At 33.2% G+C, this 20,973-nt stretch overlaps 1 protein-coding gene across 1 annotated transcript in view; it reads right to left on the bottom strand.

Annotated features, from left to right (window-relative positions):
* Positions 1-20,973, bottom strand: part of Grik2 (glutamate ionotropic receptor kainate type subunit 2) — a 664,108-nt gene that overhangs the window by 392,666 nt on the left and 250,469 nt on the right. Inside the window, exons 4-6 of the mRNA XM_051164424.1 lie at positions 9,654-9,835; positions 4,631-4,684; positions 506-679 (exon numbers count right to left, since the gene is read on the bottom strand). Of these exons, the coding sequence (XP_051020381.1) occupies positions 506-679; positions 4,631-4,684; positions 9,654-9,835 (410 nt within the window). The remainder of the gene's footprint in view (positions 1-505; positions 680-4,630; positions 4,685-9,653; positions 9,836-20,973) is intronic.

The following is a 20,973-nucleotide window of genomic DNA, read 5'->3' as shown; positions in this document are numbered from 1 at the left end:
GTGATTTGTTTATTCAAAACACAGAATTGTTCTTGGAATGTGTTTTTGTGCTCCTGCCAGATTTATCATATAGAAGTCAGTTTACTTTCAATTATTCATTGTTGATAGCTATCAACATTCAATTAAATGCTTAAACTATCCTTTATATGCCTCTAGGGATATTTTTGCCATGTGTGGCTTTTCCTTGTGATTGTATACAGCTTGAACTCATGGAAACTTGCTCATGAGGCCTCTCTTAACACATAGAGTATAAATTGTTACAGGCACTGAGTAAGTTTAGCTATTAAAGAGATTTAACCTGCCTCATTTATCAGCTCTATTCTTCCAGGTCCAACAACCTATAGAGTGGGGACAACATAAAACTAATAGAATTATTTGTAGCATTGTCTCTGACATCATAACTTTTCTGTCAAAACATCAAGTTACTGTTTTCACCCAGAAGATTTAATGATTTATGTAATAGTGCTTAAAACACACAAAGTGATTCTTAAGTAGTTATTCATACCGTCATAAATCCATCCAGCAAGCCTGAGTCTGGTTTTGGTGGTGCCTGCAACCGCTCCATAGACCATTTTTCAATGATGGAGGACACTTGGGTATTCTCTGTATTTAGTATTCTGAACCCTGTCATATTTACACCACTGTATCTGTAAGGCTCCACATCAAGAGCGAAGAGGTCCTGGAAAAGAAATTTTCTTGTGTCACCAAAAGCAGAATTTATTAACAAGCTTACAGTCCTGAAATTATCACTTTTTATTTCTTTAGGATACTTACAGCAGTATATCTCATGTGATGTCAAGCATTATAAGTCAATTGTATCCAAACCACCTACACTTATGTTTATACAAAGCAAATGTGTTTGCTTCACATATGAACATGTGTATTGATTCCATTATAATTTAAACTACACAATAATAGGTCTCTCTGTAACATACATTTAGTATTTCTATAGCCTTTTTTTGTTATAGACATCTTGACCTTATATTTTATGTGATGGTATTTTTCTTTTCCCTGCTTCTTGTCTCTTTAGTCACATTTTAGTTTTGTTTGGTCTGATTTTTTTTTTTTTTTTTTTTTTTTTGCTTTTCTTTTAGTTTTTACTTGGAGAAGCCAATAATGAAATAAGACTGTAATTAATATTCACTATATGAACAAAAAGAAATATCATTAATAGTATTATCTTGTTAGTTATAGGAAATTTGTATTTTCTTTGCTTTATGTGTGCCATCTGGAACTATCTCATAATGAATATTAGTTCTGTTCTCCTCTCAACTCTGTACACCATGAAATCTTGTTCTGCCTGTTAATTTCCCTGGGAAATAAGAGGCCCAAGCTATCAAAGAAGTTGAATGTCATTATAGGGACACATAGCATGTAAGACTTCCATTCACTTTCTAACTATCATGAGTACACTGTCAGCTCCTCCTGCACATATTGAGATCCAAGGCACATGACTGTCATTGATCCCATGTGTATCTTGCTGACTACTTGCACTGCTGTAACTCCCAGTGGATAGGCATAAAGTCCAGCAGATATCAATTGACATTGTCTTGATTTATGTTCTGTATTGCAGAGTAATCTTTACAATTTTAATGTTAAATTCATATGATCTAGCCAAAGCAATGAGATATAGTTCACTGAATATGCCAACAATTAAGGTATGCCAATATGTACCAAGAAAGAATATAGTTAAAATGATAAGAAAAATTTAAGTTTAGAAACAAACAAATCACTTGGCTATTTTTGGCATGAATGATAGATCTCATAGTAAACAGGATTTGAGTTGTTATGTCAATTAAACTACCTGACACAAAATGTGGAGGCTTAGCAAACTGAATATTTTAAGATGAAGGAAACAGAAAAGTGTAAAAGCAAGGCTACCCTCTGATCTCTCAACTTTCTCTACTATAGTCGGCCAGAAAATCATTCCTTTGTGCTACATCCATTAAAAATAGGTCATATGAACCTTTTTATTCTCTATCACACACTATTTCACAGGTGGAACCACACTCCCAGACAGTGACCAGTGCAGAAGGCAGAAACTCACGACTGCTCAAGGTACTTAAAATAAATGACTGCTGAGTGTTTAGCTAACAGAAAGGATTAGAGAGCAGGAAGAAAAGAGTGCAAAAATAGAATGAAGGATTGTGAAAATGTTACCTTTACAGCATGACACAGTTGTTGCAAACATGATCTCAGCAACTGCTTTCTTATACTGGGCCTGCATAAGACTTGACCTGTCAACAATCATGAACAGGGAATATTGGACCCTTCCCTTCTGCTGATTCATTGGTTATTGAAGGATTCTAAAGAATGAATATTCATTGTTTTTAGTGGTGTACCAAACAATGAGCTCACCAGGCTCTAGTGTGAGTTCCAAAATCACTGGCACTCAAATGGTCATAATTAAAATCCATGGGTCACAAAACAAAGCAAAAAGATGAACATGGAAAAGAGACATGCATTCAAGAGGACAGAGAAGGAGGTAGTAAGAATAAACAGAATGCACTTTAAATGTTTGTGAAATTTGCAAAGAATAAATTTATTCAATAAAGAAAATTATGGGGAAGAGTCCTTTCTTCTAGAAGACTGCTGTCCAATATTTGAAAGTTTCTAATATCTAGGAGAACCTGAGTAAACAGATTTTGCTATATTCCACCTAATTTACAATTGCAGGATTGTACCACATTTTTGTCCAATCACATTTACAAACAGCTATCTACTCATCGGCAAACCAGGATACAAAAAGAGAAAGCTCCCTATCCCTGTGATCACCATGTGAGTGACAACTTAGATGCAATGAATGTATACACCTTTGTTTGGTTGTCCTCCTTTTTTGTTATATAGGTCTCTACCACGTACTTTGTAGAATAAAGCTCCCCCCCTCTCTCTCTCCCTCTCTTTCCTACACACACACCTCTGCCTTTAAAAAATTACTAGAATATCAACAAAACCAAGGACATTCAAAATATGAGAGGAAATAGAAGTTATTCCTTCGCTAAAGATTGACTGAAATCAGTTTGATTGCAAGATAGAATTTATAAAAGAGAATCAGAGCAAAGAAAATGGGAAAGTTGGGATAGAATTTAAAAAGTAGAGAAGTAAACAAGTAGTTTGTGTTATAACTATCCTAAAATAAATTGTTTCACTCTTTTAACTATAAGACTTGATTTTTCTCAAATTTTATAATTATGTTGAATCAAGTTGCAAGAGCATTATCTAGAACTATGTGATAAGGAAAGATAACCACTCCATCTTTTCTTTCTTACTACCAATTTCTTACAAACTGTAATAAACACTAAGGAAGATGTGATATAACAACATGGAAGAGTCAGTCTTGATGTTTGTATGTAACATAATATCTGCAGTGCCAAGAATCCTGCATGGATGAATCATTGTTTTCACAGAAAACTCTTGAGAACAACTGAGTTTTAAAAATAACCCCAAATCAAGGAAAGCAATTTCAAAATTTTAAATAAATAGCAAGAACACTGACTGAACTGCTCAACAATGAAATAGAAGAAAATACTGTCATAGAAACTGCTGAGAAAAAACTAGTACACTTTTAGGATAATCTAAGAATAATACTTAAAGATTTGAATGAAATCAAAGAGTAATTAATTTGGGGAAAAACAAATCAAAATTGAAAAGTTTTGGATTTATATTAATGCCAAATACTTATAATTGGACTATAATAACTGTAAAAATTATACACATGCATTTAGTTTTTATTGAAGAGGAGGTGATAAATGATCATTAAATATATGACAATGTAAAAGGAAAACAGGATGGAGGTTGAAAATTGAAAATGGGAAAGGATTTGTGAAAAAGACAGAAATCTAATTCACAGGAGGTATCAGACCTGTTAACTGTATGAATAAGAAAAATAAGATAAAGATAGCCAGGTGATACACACATCTAATGAGACATAGGTAGCATTGCAAATTCACAGCCGTCCATGGTTACATCTCAATAAAATAAAAAGAAAAAGGAGAAGAAAAGGGGACGAAGAAAGTGGGAGGGAGGGAAAGAACAGAAAGGAAGTTAGGTAAGCACCATTCACAAAAAAGTAAAGACAGATTTTCGTGCATAATAAAGAAAATGTCATGGGTATTTGAAAAAAAATAAAGGTAGCATGCAGTTTTCTAATTGCAAATTAAAGCATGTTGAACTAAAAAGCTGAACAAAACATAAATAATTTAATCAACTGAAAGGACAATTTGAAAACTTGATTTTTAAAATCACTAACACAAAACCAGCCAATAAGCAACAACAATCAACAAAAAAGAGCACAAATAATAGTATAAGACATTACAGTTGACCAATATTTTGTTTTTGTTTGTTTGTTTTTAGCATTATGTTCTAAAAGATTCTGAGGTCAGATAGATTAAACATACGACATTTCCACTTGGTATTTGAAATATTATTTCAAAATCATCAGCTTCCTCCGAAGAGTTGTTAGTTCTGTCTCATGAGTCCTTCCAAGTTGTATCAAAATAATATAAAGCACAAAGTAAAAATGTGTTGTTCATTATATTACTTCTCACCCAAAACTGAATTTTCCACCCATTTTAAGAGTTGTAATCATAAAATCTACAATATTATCTTTACGGTTTAATAAGTTACTTACCAGAGTGGTAAATATATAATGATAGTATTCTGTCATCATTCCCATTGCTAATGCCTAAGATGTAAAGAATTAAAAGAAAATAATAAATTAATATTGAAGGTGTGAAATGTAATATATCAGTATGACAGATAATGATAAAATAGTACAATATAGATGAATAATTAACCTCAGTTTCTCATGGTACATAAAATTGGATCACATTGAGTTTTTCTCAATAATAAGAAAAAGTTGGTTGTTATTAAAGAAATTTTGGACTAATTCTCCTGAGAGTAAAGCTATTCTTTGAATGTTTGCAAGTAAAAGGCTTATAACATTATATTCTGATGACATTAAAATAGAAATTAGCACATATTTGTTCCTTAGATTTCTTATATACTCACTATAAATTTCCTAGGAGGGAACACTCTTTTATTTTATTGGCTTTGTTAAACAATAAGAAGAAAGAGCTGCAAAGAACAGTATAAAATAGTACTTTTCCCCCAGCACCTTAAACATGACTATAACATTAATTATTGAAATATAAGTCATAACTTAAAAAATAGATAATTAGAAGAATATTTTTGGCTTTATTTGAAGATTAGATGAAAGCTACTGTTTTGTTTTTCTCTTCTGCAGTTCTTAACAATTTTTGGCTGTCAGTGATCTTAGAATAAGTTCTTCTTGTGTTTAAACTTACAGTGATGAGATATATATCTGTAATTTTCACCTTTGCATAAGTAAGAGAAATGAACAAAAACTGACAATGAGCACAAAAAATCCGTGAAATTTTCTAACTGAAGGAAGAGCTCCAAGTTGAAATTAAGTATTCTCATCTAATAATTTCCCCAAACTACTAACTATGCAAAAATCATTTACTAATTTTCTCAAATACAGCTTCTGTGCAATGAATAAGAAAGTGTCATAGACTTAGGTAAACATTCACTACTTAAGTAGAACAAAATTTGTAATTTATAAAAAGAGCCATTCAGTGAACAAAAAATAGCCACTTCAGAAAACAGTACACATATAATAATTAATTATTGCTTGGCAAAATAAAACAATTAAACACAGGATATAATTTAGGAAAAACTGCTGATTTCAATTTTTTCAATTAATAGCAATTCTATAATAATATAACCTCTGGTCAAGTTATCTTAAGCAAAATAAAAGCATTTTTCCTTATTACACATTTATATTATCTTTTACAGTAGAGAATGTTTGTTGCCAACAAAATGTGCAGAGCCTTCTCTTCTCCACAATCAATTGAGGACAGCTCAATATTGTCTTGTTTCTCAAAACATTAGCTCAAAATGTGAAGAAATGAATAAATAAATAATAAGTTGTACAAATAAAACTAATATTAACATCCTGGAGTATATCAGAAGTTACATTAACATACTGAATATTGAAATTTCTATAAAAACTTTCTAAGCAGGATCAACATTTATATGCACTGACAGGAATGTAGAGCATAACAAAGATGAATAAATTCCCTGACAGAGTAAAGATGAATATGTCTCTAGTTGTTGGAGTCTAGACCTGAATAAAAGACAAGCTAGAGACACTGAATGTGAGAAAATACTTATTTGAATCAATGACCACCTGGGAAACACACGTGAGAACTGTCTAGGTTAAATGCAGAGATTTTTATAACACAACAGGTATCATTTTATGTTTAACCTATAAGGGGAATGAGAATTATATCTCTGACATGGAAAGTATGACCAATGCTGGCGAAAGGAAATTTGTCTTTACAAGAAAAGGTCAGTTGTGGCCCCATTCTTTATCAGAGATTAAAAAAGAAAAAAGAGAAAACAGTAGCCTGGCTCATTCCAAATCCAGCTGATATCCCACACATATGCTGGGATATTGGGGTCTCTATTTAACCATGTGTCACAGCTCGATTCTACCTGCTATTAACTAATTGTATTAAGTTTGGAATTCTTTCTACATATTGATGCATGTCATTTTATATTAACATATTTTATATGTTTTCCAAGATATTGACCATTTTATAAAAATATCTAATTCTAAAAATGTACTCTCTTTTCCTTAATAATTTGTGCCTCTTGGCATTTCAGGCCAGCATATGAAATTGTGCTGGGGTGCTAGGAATGGGAGCAGAGCACATTAGGGGGCTAAGGTGGGCTTCTTTGTGACATGAGTGTGCTATTGCAGCCATCAATTTCTTCTTTATTACCTTAAAAAGAAGTTTCTAATAATGATTAAGGTGGTTTATGGCTGTATTTGACATTTTTCCAAACTTTGATTTTGAAACCAAGAATCAACTACAAACTATATGATCCAAAAATAAGCTAAAATATAAGTACTTATCTGGTAAGCTAACAAAGCCAAACAAGAAAATTGTTATCTCCAAAGATTATTTTAATTGCCACTAAATCATTATCTTCTTTTAACTACACATCAATGTGTCTTCCTACCCCTTAAATCACAGAAGAGGAAAAATATCTGTATCTTCTTATGTACAAATATTATTTTAGAAGCTTCAAGAATACGTTGTGTCATACAACATCGTTTATTAAGACTAAATATTAATTTATTTAAAATAAAATTTAGGTATATGCAGTATTAAGTTGGTTATTTTGTAATCTAAGCATATAATTTGCAACAATTTATTCTTCTGGTGAGATTCAGGAATGATATTGCTCATACTTAACAAAAGTGAAGAAGGAACAATATGGATATATTAATACTTATTTTAATTTTATAACTTGCTGTTGTGGGTGTATTTGCATCAGCTTTTACGATTTTTTTCCAAGATGAAGGTTTTTACTTCACATTCCCTGATCTGAACTTTGAAGTCCTTGATTATGGTACTCCTGTGTGATAGAATGTCTTCATTTGGTTTTTCTTCAGAGCAGAGAATCTTGGCTTTGCCCCAGGGAATTCTCTGTAAGAAATCTGAATAGAGGTGGAATTATCTGCTGCTAAGGCATAGCCATTGATTAATGCACTGAACTTGCCTTGTAGGAAACCTAGTCCGATCCAAGCTCCACTCACTTTTAAAAGCTTTCAGGGGGAAAAAAAAAAAGAAAAAAGAAAAAAAAATCTTCTTCAAATGTTATGTTGCTCAGAGTTTAGGAAAAATGCAGTTAGTTTGAATAAGCTTTTTTAAAATTTGAGAAAAAAAGCAACGTTAAACTAAGGCCATCATTTTCTGGTTATCCTAACGTTTGTTCTTAGAAGAAGCACTTTTTGAAAGCTCACCAACTGTTCTGTTCAGCTCTGAATGGTATATTTTTGGTAGTCCTACATCAGCCAATGTTGAAGAATTTCAGAAACACACCCACCCACACACACACACACACACACATGCACGCACCCAAACACACAGAGTTGGGGATCACCACAACATGAGCAATTATATTAAAGGATAGCAGAAATGGAAAGGCTGAGAGCCACTGCTTTAGAATCATATTCAGTCATTGAGGAAGTAAAGACATGAATTGGAACCAGGAATTGAAGGAAAGACCACGAGGGAACGGTGCTTACTATGGTCTCTGACCTATTCCCAGCTAGTTTTCTTATACAACCCAGGACATAGCACCACCAACAATTGGCTGAGCTCTGCACCCATCAATCCGAAATAAAATTAAAAAAAAAATGTCACACAGGACAAGCTTATGGAGGCAACTCCCTGAATATATTTAAATACTATTTTGGATTTTTTTTTTTCAAAAAAAGCAGTGTTTACACAAGGAAAGATATAATGTAATGGATTCACCTAATAGAAGGCAAATGCACAGTCAATTATTAAAGATTTTCTCATGCTCTAAACACAAAGATAAGTCAGGTAGATATTAAAAGAAAAACCTGATCTATTGCTTGCTTGTTGGAAATCAATAGAACAGGTGCAAACTTGTCTGTCTCAGGGGTAAGGTAAAACCTCCTTTCCAAATGTGATCAAGAGTTGTTTTTAAATTTTTGAAAAGTATTCACTTAAGCTTTTAGTGTTTATTTCATCACTACATTAATACTGAAACAAATCAAAAATCAAAATCAAGCATAATTCCTCATATACTTCATCGTCAAGATACAAAGCTAGCACAATATCCAAATCAATGAGATATTTCACTGTAGTAAAACCAAAATTCTTAGTGGAATGTTGGACAAACAACCATGTTATAGCAGGCATTTGTTTCTGGTACTTATATTTAATTGAATACGATTTGTCATCTGTATCTTCATAAATATCCTCTACAGGTGTTTTGTCCTGTGCTCAAAGGCTTTAAACACAATCTACTAATTTACCCAAACCACTATAATGTCAGCCCAATATTTTGTAATATTAAAGGACAAAATCATAAAGATTTGAGTTCAAATCTACATTTTTTTATTTAATATGTGCATGGCACTTTGTATTTATTCTGCACCCCAGACCCTCATTTATAAGGGACACTATTAAATAAACCCTACTCTCTAGATTGCAATTAGGGTTATAAAATGTTTTCAAAATGTTATTTTTCCTTACAAATCGATAGATTTTGATATTTCCTTTTCAGTAGGCATGGCTGGCTATATTGCAGAATGCATACTGAGAACATTGCTGAATGGGCTGCTGATTTCTCTGCAACTTTATTGCTAGTACATGCTATTCAAGTCACTCAGTCTCTCTGAGATAGCCCAGTTTCCTTTATTTGTGGAGGTGACCAAAAAAAGCACACATGAAAGGCTATAATTAGATAATAAATACAGCCTGAATTGGTTCATATTAGCTGTTTTATCTGACTGACTAAATATGTTATTAATGGACTCTTTTTTCCTCATTCTAAAGAAGAGAAATATTTACTATATTAATCAACAGATAAGGAAATTAGCCTTAAAGTTTCAATGTTTTGAAGACCTTCAATATTTACATTTCCGAAAACAAATTAGCTGAAAGCAATTGTGACCTTTTCTATGGTAAAATTAAATCAACATGCTTTCTCTGACTTTTTAATTATGTAACACTAAATTTTTGCCATTAATATATAATGCAAAAAATGTATAAGAATAATAAGAATTTAAATAACTTAAAATTTACCTGCTTTAAAATTCCTGCTGCCATTTCATGGCTGCAGTCAAAGATCACATGAAATTCTTTGCCCCTTTTCATTTCCTTCAGTAAAGGCTTTGCATCTTTTGTATCAGCTGGCAGTTGACGGATTTTAAGTCGAAGGTTGTATCTTGATGGAGCTTTGATGAGCTCTTGCAAGCGAATGAGACCTTTAATTAAAAAGAAAAAAAAAAAAAAAAGAGTAGAAGCAAGTCAGAGTAGCTCATAGAACAACAAAATATAAGTATGGTGTGTGATTTTCTTGGTCATATGTAGGTGCTTTGGTAAAGTTTGTGGCTGGCAATAGGTTTGAAATTCCTCCCTTTTAATCTATTTTTTAAAACAGTGTTTTCTTATGTCTTATAATATGACCTAAAATGTACTATGTAGTACAAGCTGGCTTTGAATTCCCAGTGATCCTGCTTCAGCTTCCTGGGTTGGTATAATGTTGTGATGAAAGCATAGCAGTACATGGAACTTCCAATATGAAAGAAGGTATCATATTCCTAGACAAATATCATTCAATTATAGCTCAACATATATCAAATTGCTAATCTATTTTAGTAGACCATAAATTAGTTTAAAATAACACATTGTCATTTGTTGATATAAATAATTTTCAAATATTGAAACACATTCATTATTTGACACAAAACTCTGCTACTCAAAGGCAGGGAGGATGGGGAGGACATATTTAAAATGTGTGATTTAATTTATTTGAGGTGTGGAAGAAGTCAAGAAAATCCCTGTCTCCTACTTTTTGTTCTTACATCTGTAAAAAGCACCTGTATATTTCTTTTATTGTGTTACTATTTCCTATAGGAACTAATTTCATGAAGATTAGTACTAGAGTATGAAAAGAAAAGATCTGTAAGTAGCTAATGTGGCCCCTTTCTATCTCCTTTCTCTATGTATGTTTGCGTGTTATGTAACTATTTCTGGCAACATGGATGGAGACAAAGTCCACAAGTAAAATCCACTGTAGATTCAAAGAACCTTATAGATCATGGGAATAAAACCACAATTTGCTATTTTAACCAATAATAGGTATTTTAGAAATGTCCTTATTTTGTCATCAAGTAAGATCATATAACAATATTGTAAATGATGTTGGAGATCCAATTACTAAAATTACAAGGTGATAATAAGGAAAATTTTCTAAATATTGACTCTATGTTTTTTATCTAAATGTCTACCTTCTACATAATATTACATAAATGCAAACAAATTAAATACTAAATTTTCTGAATAACATAAATAAATTACTCACCCTTTTTATTTTACAAGATTTTGTCAATAACATAAAGTCTACCTTAGCTTGAGTGTTGGGTCTGGATCTGGGTCTGACACTCTAGGATCTGTGTAGTTTTGTGCAAAGTTCTGAGTTTTCTGTAATAGGATAACACTATCTATGGATTAACACACAAAATATGAAAAGAAACTTGCCTAAACTGGCCTACAATAAATGATAATTTACCACTGTTGATATACTGGACAACATGGGGAAAATATCATATTTTTAAATGGATTCTTGCAAAAAATTTTGACATTGGTTTAGACAAAATATAATCTCACATTTTTAAAGAAAAGTTTAGGAGGTTAATGTATTAATAAAGGGCTATGAAGTTACAAGTTCACTTAACAATTCAGGTTGAAAAAGATCAAGTGATTTAGATATAGACATTTTCAGAAGAGTAGTGTTTGAAGATCTCATCCTAAATGCAAAGCCTGCCAAATATTTTCAAGTCTTTAAAGAGCTCATGTGGATACTTCATTGAGCTATCAGGTGCAATAAATATTTACTTATTCTCTTCACACATATACATCCCTGCTGACATTAATGGAACAGATTTCATTTTCCCAGTCCTTGGGGAATGGTATTGAATTGTGAAAAAAAAATCACTGAAGCTAGTAGGAGCTGCCATCTCATACATGATAATTTGAGTGAAATGTCTTCAATTATTCCTTTTACATGTATTTTGTGCATCAATTCTGTGTGGAAGACACTGTTTAACAGACAAATATAATCATTGAAATAATCTAATATTTAGGTGTATTTGATAGAGGTAATGAAAGTATTAGTATACAAATGTATTTTTCTTTTGCTCTTCACATTTAAATAGTTAAATAAAACTAGCTCAGTATTTCAACAAGAAAGAAGGAATCTAGAGAAAGGTTTGACAGTCAAGTGGAATCATTGCTCTATAGTATTGCTTTCCTTTGCCTTTTACATTGGGTGGCTGGAGTCCTCTTGTGGATTCTAAGCCTTCAATTTCTCTAGCACAAGACAGAATTTCTCATTTTTCTCATATATCTGCATAGTTTCCTGCCTTCTTTTTTCCTAGTGTTTTGAAAGTAATCCTTCTCTGAATTCTAGTATTTAGATCATCCTGGATAAAAGAGAAGATTAACAAAGTAGTTTCTAATGCATTTAAGATACCGAGAGAATGAATATTTTCCTACCTACTATATGTAAAATATTTGATAGCATTCCACTCCTACTTAATGGAATGTATATTTATTTCATTATATCTTTTTATTTCCTTTTTTTTCCTTTTTTTTCTTTTTTTTATTAATTTATTCTTGTTACATCTCAATGTTTATCCCATCCCTTGTATCCTCCCATTCCTTCCCCCCCCCCATTTTTCCATTATTCCCCTCCCCTATGACTGTTCCTGAGGGGGATTACCTCCCCCTATATATTCTCATAGGGTATCAAGTCTCTTCTTGGCTACCTGCTGTCCTTCCTCCAGGGGACATGGTCAAATGTGAGGCGCCATAGTACGTGAGAAAGTCATATCCCACTCTCCACTCAACTGTGGAGAATATTCTGACCATTGGCTAGATCTGGGAAGGGGTTTAAAGTTTACCTCCTGTATTGTCCTTGGCTGGTGCCTTAGTTTGAGTGGGACCCCTGGGCCCAAATCTGCCTATCATAATGTTCTATATTCTCCCTTTCTTTTTCTTACTTCAAACCCTCCCATATGCCCTCCTGCATTGATATCTTTCAAATTCATAGACTCTTTTTAATTAATTGTTGTTACATATGTATAAGTGCACACATTATATTCCAAAATACGTAATTATGGCCTAAATATAAGCTAAAGATGAACAATAAGGGTGGGCCTGCTAACTGTTGACAACTAGTGAATGTTGTAAATAGAAAAAGTCTTCCCCAGAAAATAGCACACCAATTATCTTATTTATTTATTTATTTTTTATTATCTTATTTATGTTTATTGTATATATGCATTGTACATGTAGCTTATGTTACATAAGGGTAATTTATATTAAGTACATATTGTACAATAAACTGTTGAAACTCCTACCAGGTCACTCTACCTTCAACATTTTCTCCATTTCTCCAAAGAAATGTTAGGTTAAACTTTAACAAAATCTCGGAGGAAAAAACCTCTCAAAGTAGTTAACATGGCTTACAAACAGTCCTGTTCTATATTCACTTAGTGATAATGGGGAAAGAAACAAAATAACACATCTATAACATCTATTAGATTTAATAAAGGGCACAACTATTTTGTCTAAAATGTGCTTCATTCAAATACATTGTAAATAACATTTCAGAAATATTGTTTACTTAACAAATCTGGCAACTAATTATTTAAAGACAGGATAGAATTCTAACTCTGTAAAACAGAATTTTAATTAAATACTCCCTTTCCTCTAATGTAATTAGTTTATACAATGGTAATAAAAAGAAACATTGCACAGATGGGTTTCTAAAATCCTAACAAAAAGAACTCACTGCAATTACCTCCTTATTTGGTAACGAGGAACATCCTATTACCTATGAATCTATCACTGTGTGTATGCTGTTCTTTATTTTAAACTTTTTATAATCTCTTTATCCCAGCAGTGACTACAATCAAGATTTTCTTTATCATTTAGATACAGAGGTCTGCACTGCTCTTTTCAGACACAGAAATCTATTTAACTTTTAAGGAGAATCTATGAGGAATCATGTATACACACTCTAGTTGGCACCCGCCTGTACAGAAATCAATCATGCAACATCTCAGGTATGCGCTCCTGCTCCCTTTGCCCCAGGAAAGGTGTCCCCAGTTTCCTACTACACCCAGGTATCCATTTCAGTAGCCAAAAGAACTAAAGTTTTGCAACCTGGCTGAACACCCAGACCTATTTATCATTTTGGTTAATATGGTCTTTGTGAATGCTAAGTAAGACGCGCACCAAACACATTTTAATATTGGTAATGTGAAATATACCTACTCTAGATTCAGTGTTTCATCATCAACCCTTTGTTTAAACTAAGAAAAGAAAAATAATACTCGAGGAGCCAAAGAATATTATTTTGATGCGTCATTTTTACTGGAAAGTGTTAGGCGTCATAGGTGTTTCAAAACAAACTTTAATGTAGGTACATATATTAATATGTTAAATATATTTGAGTATATTTGTATGTATATTTGAATGAATATATATATTTACTTACCAATAAACATTCTCTCCTTTGTGGTAAAGTATATATGTTCAATGCATACAACACAGAAAATAACTAACTACTACACTTTCTATAAGTTTCTAACTTCCAAATGTTGAAGTCTTGACAGACTTTTTTACCAAACCATAGACCTCTAATTCTACTTTTATTATTGGCATCTGTGGTTTTACTATTGGCTCCTGTAATGTAATATCTAATACTGCAAAATGTCCTGCTTTGGAAGACTATTTTTCTAAAGTTTATGCCTTGGGCCAATATGGGATAATATAATACTGTATTGAGGGTTGGGAGGTTTGAGTCATTATATATTAGCTCAGGCCCTGGACAGTAGCTGTAGGTCATGTCAGTGAAGTGTGCTTTCATTCATGTCTATAAAGTCAAGGCCCAATAAAAAGTATTTGGTGTTTATGTAAAAGCTCATGTTAGCATCCCTAGTTGGCTATAGTACATGAATACTTCCATAGATACTTTCATAGAAACGTGAGCATTATCCATAAACACCCTGTGAGAGGAAACTAGTATCTTGTAGTTTTGCTTTTCTTTATATTTGGCCGCAGATGTATCTTCTATGTGCTAATTTTAATCTATATGTTTTAGTTGTTATGATGTGTATCAGTGAGTTGAAGAATTTTCAGTAAAATCTGTGAGTCATACCAAACTTAAAGATGATCTTCCCCATACTTTGAATTAAAGTTCTGACATGAATTAGATAATCACTTGGAGCATTAAACTTTGTATCTGTTGCAAATGAGAGGATTAGGGAAGAGGATGTTGAACTCCAGAACAACGCTATATCTCACTCTAATGTCTAGTAGATACTATAAATATAAAACTATACTGCCCTGTTCACAGCCTGCTTCTTTCTCATTTGTGTCCATTGAGGATAATAAAAATGTATGTTTTATATCTATATGTAAAAACAATGATGTCTTCTGATTTCTCTATTTCTGACACTTGCCATAGTTGCTTTTTAGCTAATCTTTTCACAGTTATTTAAGGTACTACCAGAAAATGACTGATTCTGATATTCTTGAGAAACACATTATATCTCACATGGGTTATTTATAATGAAAGTTTCTTAGATAAACCTTATGTGTGTGCTCATATAAAATAGCCTGTGGGATTCAGACATATTTTTGGAGCAAGAAGGTAGAAATGTGGAAGGAATATACAGGGTTTTGGTGCAAAAGTGGATACTATGAGATTAACTAGATGGAGACACATTAAGTCTCCAAAACTTAGGAAGTTTTAGATTTGATTCAATACACAAAATATTCCAGTGCAAGGTGCAGTACAATATGACAGTGGTTCTCTAGGTCTATGAAACGAATCAATGTGGGTCCAGGCAACCTGTCCACAAAATTAAGCAGTTTAGAAAACAGTGCTCAGAAGAAGATGCCCTCTTACTATCTAGGGTCTCAAGCTTATCACCTCTGTCCTGGTTTGATGGAAAATCTATAAGATCACCAGGCTTTAAATTGACAGAGTTCCCAGCTATATGTCTCAAGCTGACTCAGGATAAAGGACGAACTGCATATTACCAGAAAGCAGCTCATGATTGCTCAGACAAGATAGACTATACTTGGGTTTCTATCAGGAAAAGTCTAAGGAAAACAGAGCTTGTAAGTCTACTGCTATATCAAAGGCCAATACTAGAATAGGATGTCCTTGTGTTTTTTCAAGTAATTATACTTTTATAAATGTTTTTTGCTTTTTGCTATGCACACAGATAAACATTTGGGTTTCTTGAGTCAGGATCTGAGTTTAAGGTGTATTAAAATTAAATTTTATTGAGAATGCTTCAGTTTCCATGGAGGCAAGAAAATTATAATAAATTAATCTTGCTTATAACTATTAAATTTGTTTAGTTCTCAAATCATGACAATACTGTTTTATTAAAATGCAGTGTATATCAGAGGTCACTGTAGTCAGAGTATGTGATGGGTACACTGTTAGATCTGTCTTTCATCAAAATTTCATCTATTATATTCATGTATGCTGCACATGAACTGATGCTTATTGCATTAAAAAGGCACATAAAAATTGGTCAGTTTAACCTACAAGAAGACCATCAAGGCTGACTGATCTGGACCCATGTGTTCTGCTCTAACTACACCAACCAAGAACAATACATGCAGTAAACACAGAACTCCTATTCAGATCTAGTCAATGGACAGCACATTTTCCACAGTTGGGCAAAGAGCAGGGACTGACTTGGAAATGAACTCCGGTGCCCCATATTTGACCACATCCCCTTGATGGGGAGGCCTGGTAACACTCAGAGAAAGGATAAGCAAGCTACCGAGATGAGACCTGATAGGCTGTAACCATATGGTGGGGGAGCAGGTCCCCTTCTATCACAGACCTAGGAGAAGGGAATAAGGTGAAAGATGGAGGGAGGGAGAAAGAGGAAGAGAGAAGCAAGGAGATAACAACTGAGATGTAATCTGAATAAATTACTTAAATTTTTTAAAAGAAAAGAATGATCAGTTTAATTAGAAGGTAGATGTATTTGTTAGGGCTCTCTTGCTAATACAGTCTGCAGATAATTTTCAAACTACACTGAACCAAAAAATCACAAACTATCTCACATACTGAAAATGAATGCCAGGATGAAACCAGGAATTCGCTGTCTCTGGGACATGTTCTTCCATCAAGATGCTTCCTACTTAACCTCTCCCAGTTAAGAAATAAGACCAATATAATCTCATGACAATGATAGGAAACTTAATGAGGTTTCTGTCACATTTTGAGTAAGATGGTTGTTTTCAGGGAAGGAAAAGTTGAAGTTGCATGTTTATACCTGTGGCATCAAGGACTAGTGGGAAGAAAATGACCTTCTCCTGGATGTCTTACATGAATGATTTCCCCAGGTTGACTTTGGGTAAATAAACATAAATAAATGCAAACTGAGGCACAGGAACAACAATGTTTTAAAAACCCTTTAAATGTGATCACTGTATCGATATTTGATCAGAATTTGGTAATTTGGTCCTATGTTTGTTTATAAAGATTGGTATTTTTCAATGGACTGGAGACCTTGTAAGAGCAGTATAGATAACTGAAATTCTTAATGTTGCCATGCATAAACCAGTTACATTCTGCGTAAGGTAGGATCTCTGTACATTGCTCTGCTCTTCTTTCTTATTATAATATCTATTTCCTTACATATAATCAATCAGCTTTTATTCTAGTTATGTATCATTCTCTCCCCCACTGGGACCAACATACCTCATTGTTCAATTTTGATAGCTACATTGCAAGCTCTCTGTTTCCTGCCATCTGGTTCAGACATACACCTGTCCCTCTGTCACTCTCACTGCCCTCTCAGCTTGTGATAACCCAACTCAAGCTCTCCAAAAAGTGGCTGATTAGGTAGCCTGCTGTCCTCTAATCCCCACTTGTGTCCAGGTCAGTGCAGTTATGAAGTAGCAAATGATCCTTCACAGCTCTAATGTTGGCGGTGTCCCAGGATACTGCTGTTATTGGTTTTATCCTGCCACTTAATACATCAAATATGATTTAAAGTTGACATTGACAAAACAGCTTAAGGTGCTTTATGTGGTTATACTCATGACTGACAATAGTTATCAGAACTACTATGGGCTGGTGAAAACAGGAAGTAGAAGATGATGCTTTAAAAACTCGGATTTTATCTTATCATTTTCTTCTTCTGGAGGAAAATTTCATCAACCCAAAAGCTTTCAGTAGCTGTGCTCATTGAACATACAGATTACATTATGAATGTTTAAAAATGTGAAAGTATCAGGGACACATGGAAGCATGAACTGTATGATTTGAACTATAATGTAAAAATGAATACAAAAGAATGAAGATATAGTGAAGAAACAGATATTCCAATTCTTTGTCTGCAACAAATTATGTACAATAATGTGGTCATCTCTGAAGCCTAATGGACTGGTAAGAAACAATGTATAAACAGTTGACCATTTACTTAGTGGATCCATTTTACAAAGCAGTAAGATAGATAGATAGATAGATAGATAGATAGATAGATAGATAGATAGATAGAAAGACATGCTCACAAAGACCTATGAATTGCAGAGTTGATACTGTCAGAGAAACAAGCATAAACTGCTCTATAGGAGTAGATGATGGTTGGTCAGTATCTAGGGAAAAACTATTTAATAAGGGAACTAGTTTAGGTTGTATTTTATCTATAAAAGAACTAGCATGGTTATTTTGTAAAGAAGCATAGCTTCAATAAATGAAAAGGAGAACTTAGAAAAAAATCATTAGTCTTCATAAAATACAATTGTGGAAATTCGGTCTTTCCTTATAAACAAAAGGAGGTAGGTATAGGCTGAATTCACATCTGTTCATATTTACAAGTGTAAATTTTTGTTGTTTTTTTATGAGAATAGCTTTCTCTGCATCATTTTTATGTAGAAGACATGACTATAATCAACCATTGAGTGCCTTTGTTATAGACCTCAGCAAAACCAACTAGTTTCTTTTTCCCAATTTCAGATTCCTCTAAGAGAACATTGAATTACTTTCAATATGTTCACTCTTGGTCTAGTGAACTGTATATCCCAGAAGCATAGACTCATCTTAAGGTATAAACATTATTTATTAGATCATCCTTTGGGCCTAGGATGTTAGGGTTTTCTGTGGATTGTTTATACATTAAAGTTTACTTGGAAAAATTGAAGTAAATTAAGGACAATAATATAGACTATATTTCAGTGAAAGAATTTCTATGTCATGACATAGGAAACAGTTCATTTTATAAGGTATTAATTAAATGATGGCCATCTTTCTCTTTTATCTTTTACTCTTAGAATAGTAGAGAGAATTCTCAATATGCCGCCTTTAATCTCAGATTTGACAGTTCTACTACCACACAAATGAAACCTGCTATTGTTTCTCAGAAGTGCCATTTTTATGAAGGATAATTTAAATCTCTTTTTAACTAAAGCAATATGAGTTTGAATTTCATATCTTGACATTAGTTCAAAAGATTTTTTAGGTACTCTGAAACATGCAGCACTGTGAACATACTAAGCTCATGTTAATTCAGACAAATGTATAATCATATAGCACTAGAAATTAAATCTATTGATTTATAATTGCAATCATGGCAATACTTGAACTACATATATATGTCCATGTATACAAGGGATCACATCATCATTACCCAAAAGTTTTTTGATAATTAGTTTAGCATTAGAACAAAGAATTAGATTGATGAATGAAATGATCATAGGTAACTGTTATAATAATTATGCAAAGTGTTCTTCAAGAAGAACAATATGATGGGAAGATCTGGGCCCAGGGGTTCTGCTCAATCTATGGCACCAACCAAGGACAATACGTGTAGTCATCATCAAATTCCTACCCAGATCTAGCCAAGGGACAGGACATTCTTTACAGTTAAGTGTAGACTGGGTACTGACTTTCACATGAACTCTGGTGCCCCATGTTTGGCCATGTCCCCTTGATGGGGAGGCCCGATGGCACTCTGAGGAAGGATAGCAGACTACCAAGAAGAAACTTGATACCCTAGCATCATATTGAAGGGGAGAAGGCCCCCTTCAGTCACAGTCATAGGGAAGGGGTATGGGGTGAAAGCGGGAGGGAGAGAGGAATGGGAGGATGCACGGGATGGGATAGCAATTGAGATGTATTATGAATTATTTTATTTTCAATAAAAATAGTATCATAAAAATAAATTTAAAAAAAGAAAAAAAAGAATTATGCAAAGAAGTAGGATTGGATCCTTTATTTTCAAATAACTTTAAGATACTGGGTTAATTTTGAAGCCTGTGACTTTTAAGTGGCAGGAAAGATATGGTGTCTCCAAATCCAACATGCAATGTATACTAAAATAACAGCGGCCTAATTGTAAGTCAAAACTAAGAATTTATTATCTGGGAGGGAAGGAAGAATGGGAAGATACAAGGGATGGGATAAACATTGAGATGTCACAAGAATAAATTAATAAAAAAATTAAAAAAGAATTTATTATCTGTTAACAATTTTTGGACACATATGTCTCTATTTCAATAGTTGAGAAGATTGAGTGAGAATGGGCTACTGCTTTGTTGTTGCTTTGTTTTGTTTTGCCATGCTTATAGAATTATGAAGATAATTTTCTTTTATAGGAAAATTTGGCCAGTTGCAGAATTAGTGAATTAAGATCACACAAAGCAAATTTGATTCTAATAGAACTTTCCACCAGAAAATACTCCTGGGCATTGTACTTTCCATATGTGTGCACCTAGATGGACAGTTGGGGACATCCTATCAACTTAGATTGGGAAAAAGAAAAGATAATCAATTGTTGTTTCAGAATCTGAGGTAATGTGAAATTTTAAAATACACCTTTTTGTTAGTCATTGGAAATCAAGTAGTTGGATTAATAAACATCCTGTTTGTCATTCAAAGATTGTCAACATAGCTTTTATGTTTTTCAAGTTTGAAACAGGGTAATTCCTATCTTGGTGATTCTAACTTTTGAATAAGAATCAATATCTATCATATCTCATCTCTGTCAAATTAAAACATCCATCTAGACCAAAAAACACTTTAACCTCTAAACAACTAAGGTTAATTGTAAGAGTAAATTATCTGGTCTTCAATCTCATTAGAGACTTGAGAAGGAATGAAACTTAATTACTTGAGTCAACCAGAAGTGTAGGTCAGGAACATCCACAATGAGGAAAAAGTGACAGAGACAGGGTGATGCCTGACAAGTCATTCAAAACTCTCTATAAAGTTGGAGCATTGTTTTCAGCCTTCTGACCCAATATAGCTGACAGACATTTATGTGAGGCAGGAACTACTGAGGACTTGCTTACCCTG

This window comes from Acomys russatus, chromosome 21 (assembly GCF_903995435.1).
Source record: "Acomys russatus chromosome 21, mAcoRus1.1, whole genome shotgun sequence".
NCBI classification, from domain to species: domain Eukaryota; kingdom Metazoa; phylum Chordata; class Mammalia; order Rodentia; family Muridae; genus Acomys; species Acomys russatus.
Note: the sequence above shows the minus strand (reverse complement) of the source record. Positions and strands in the feature narration are given on the sequence as shown.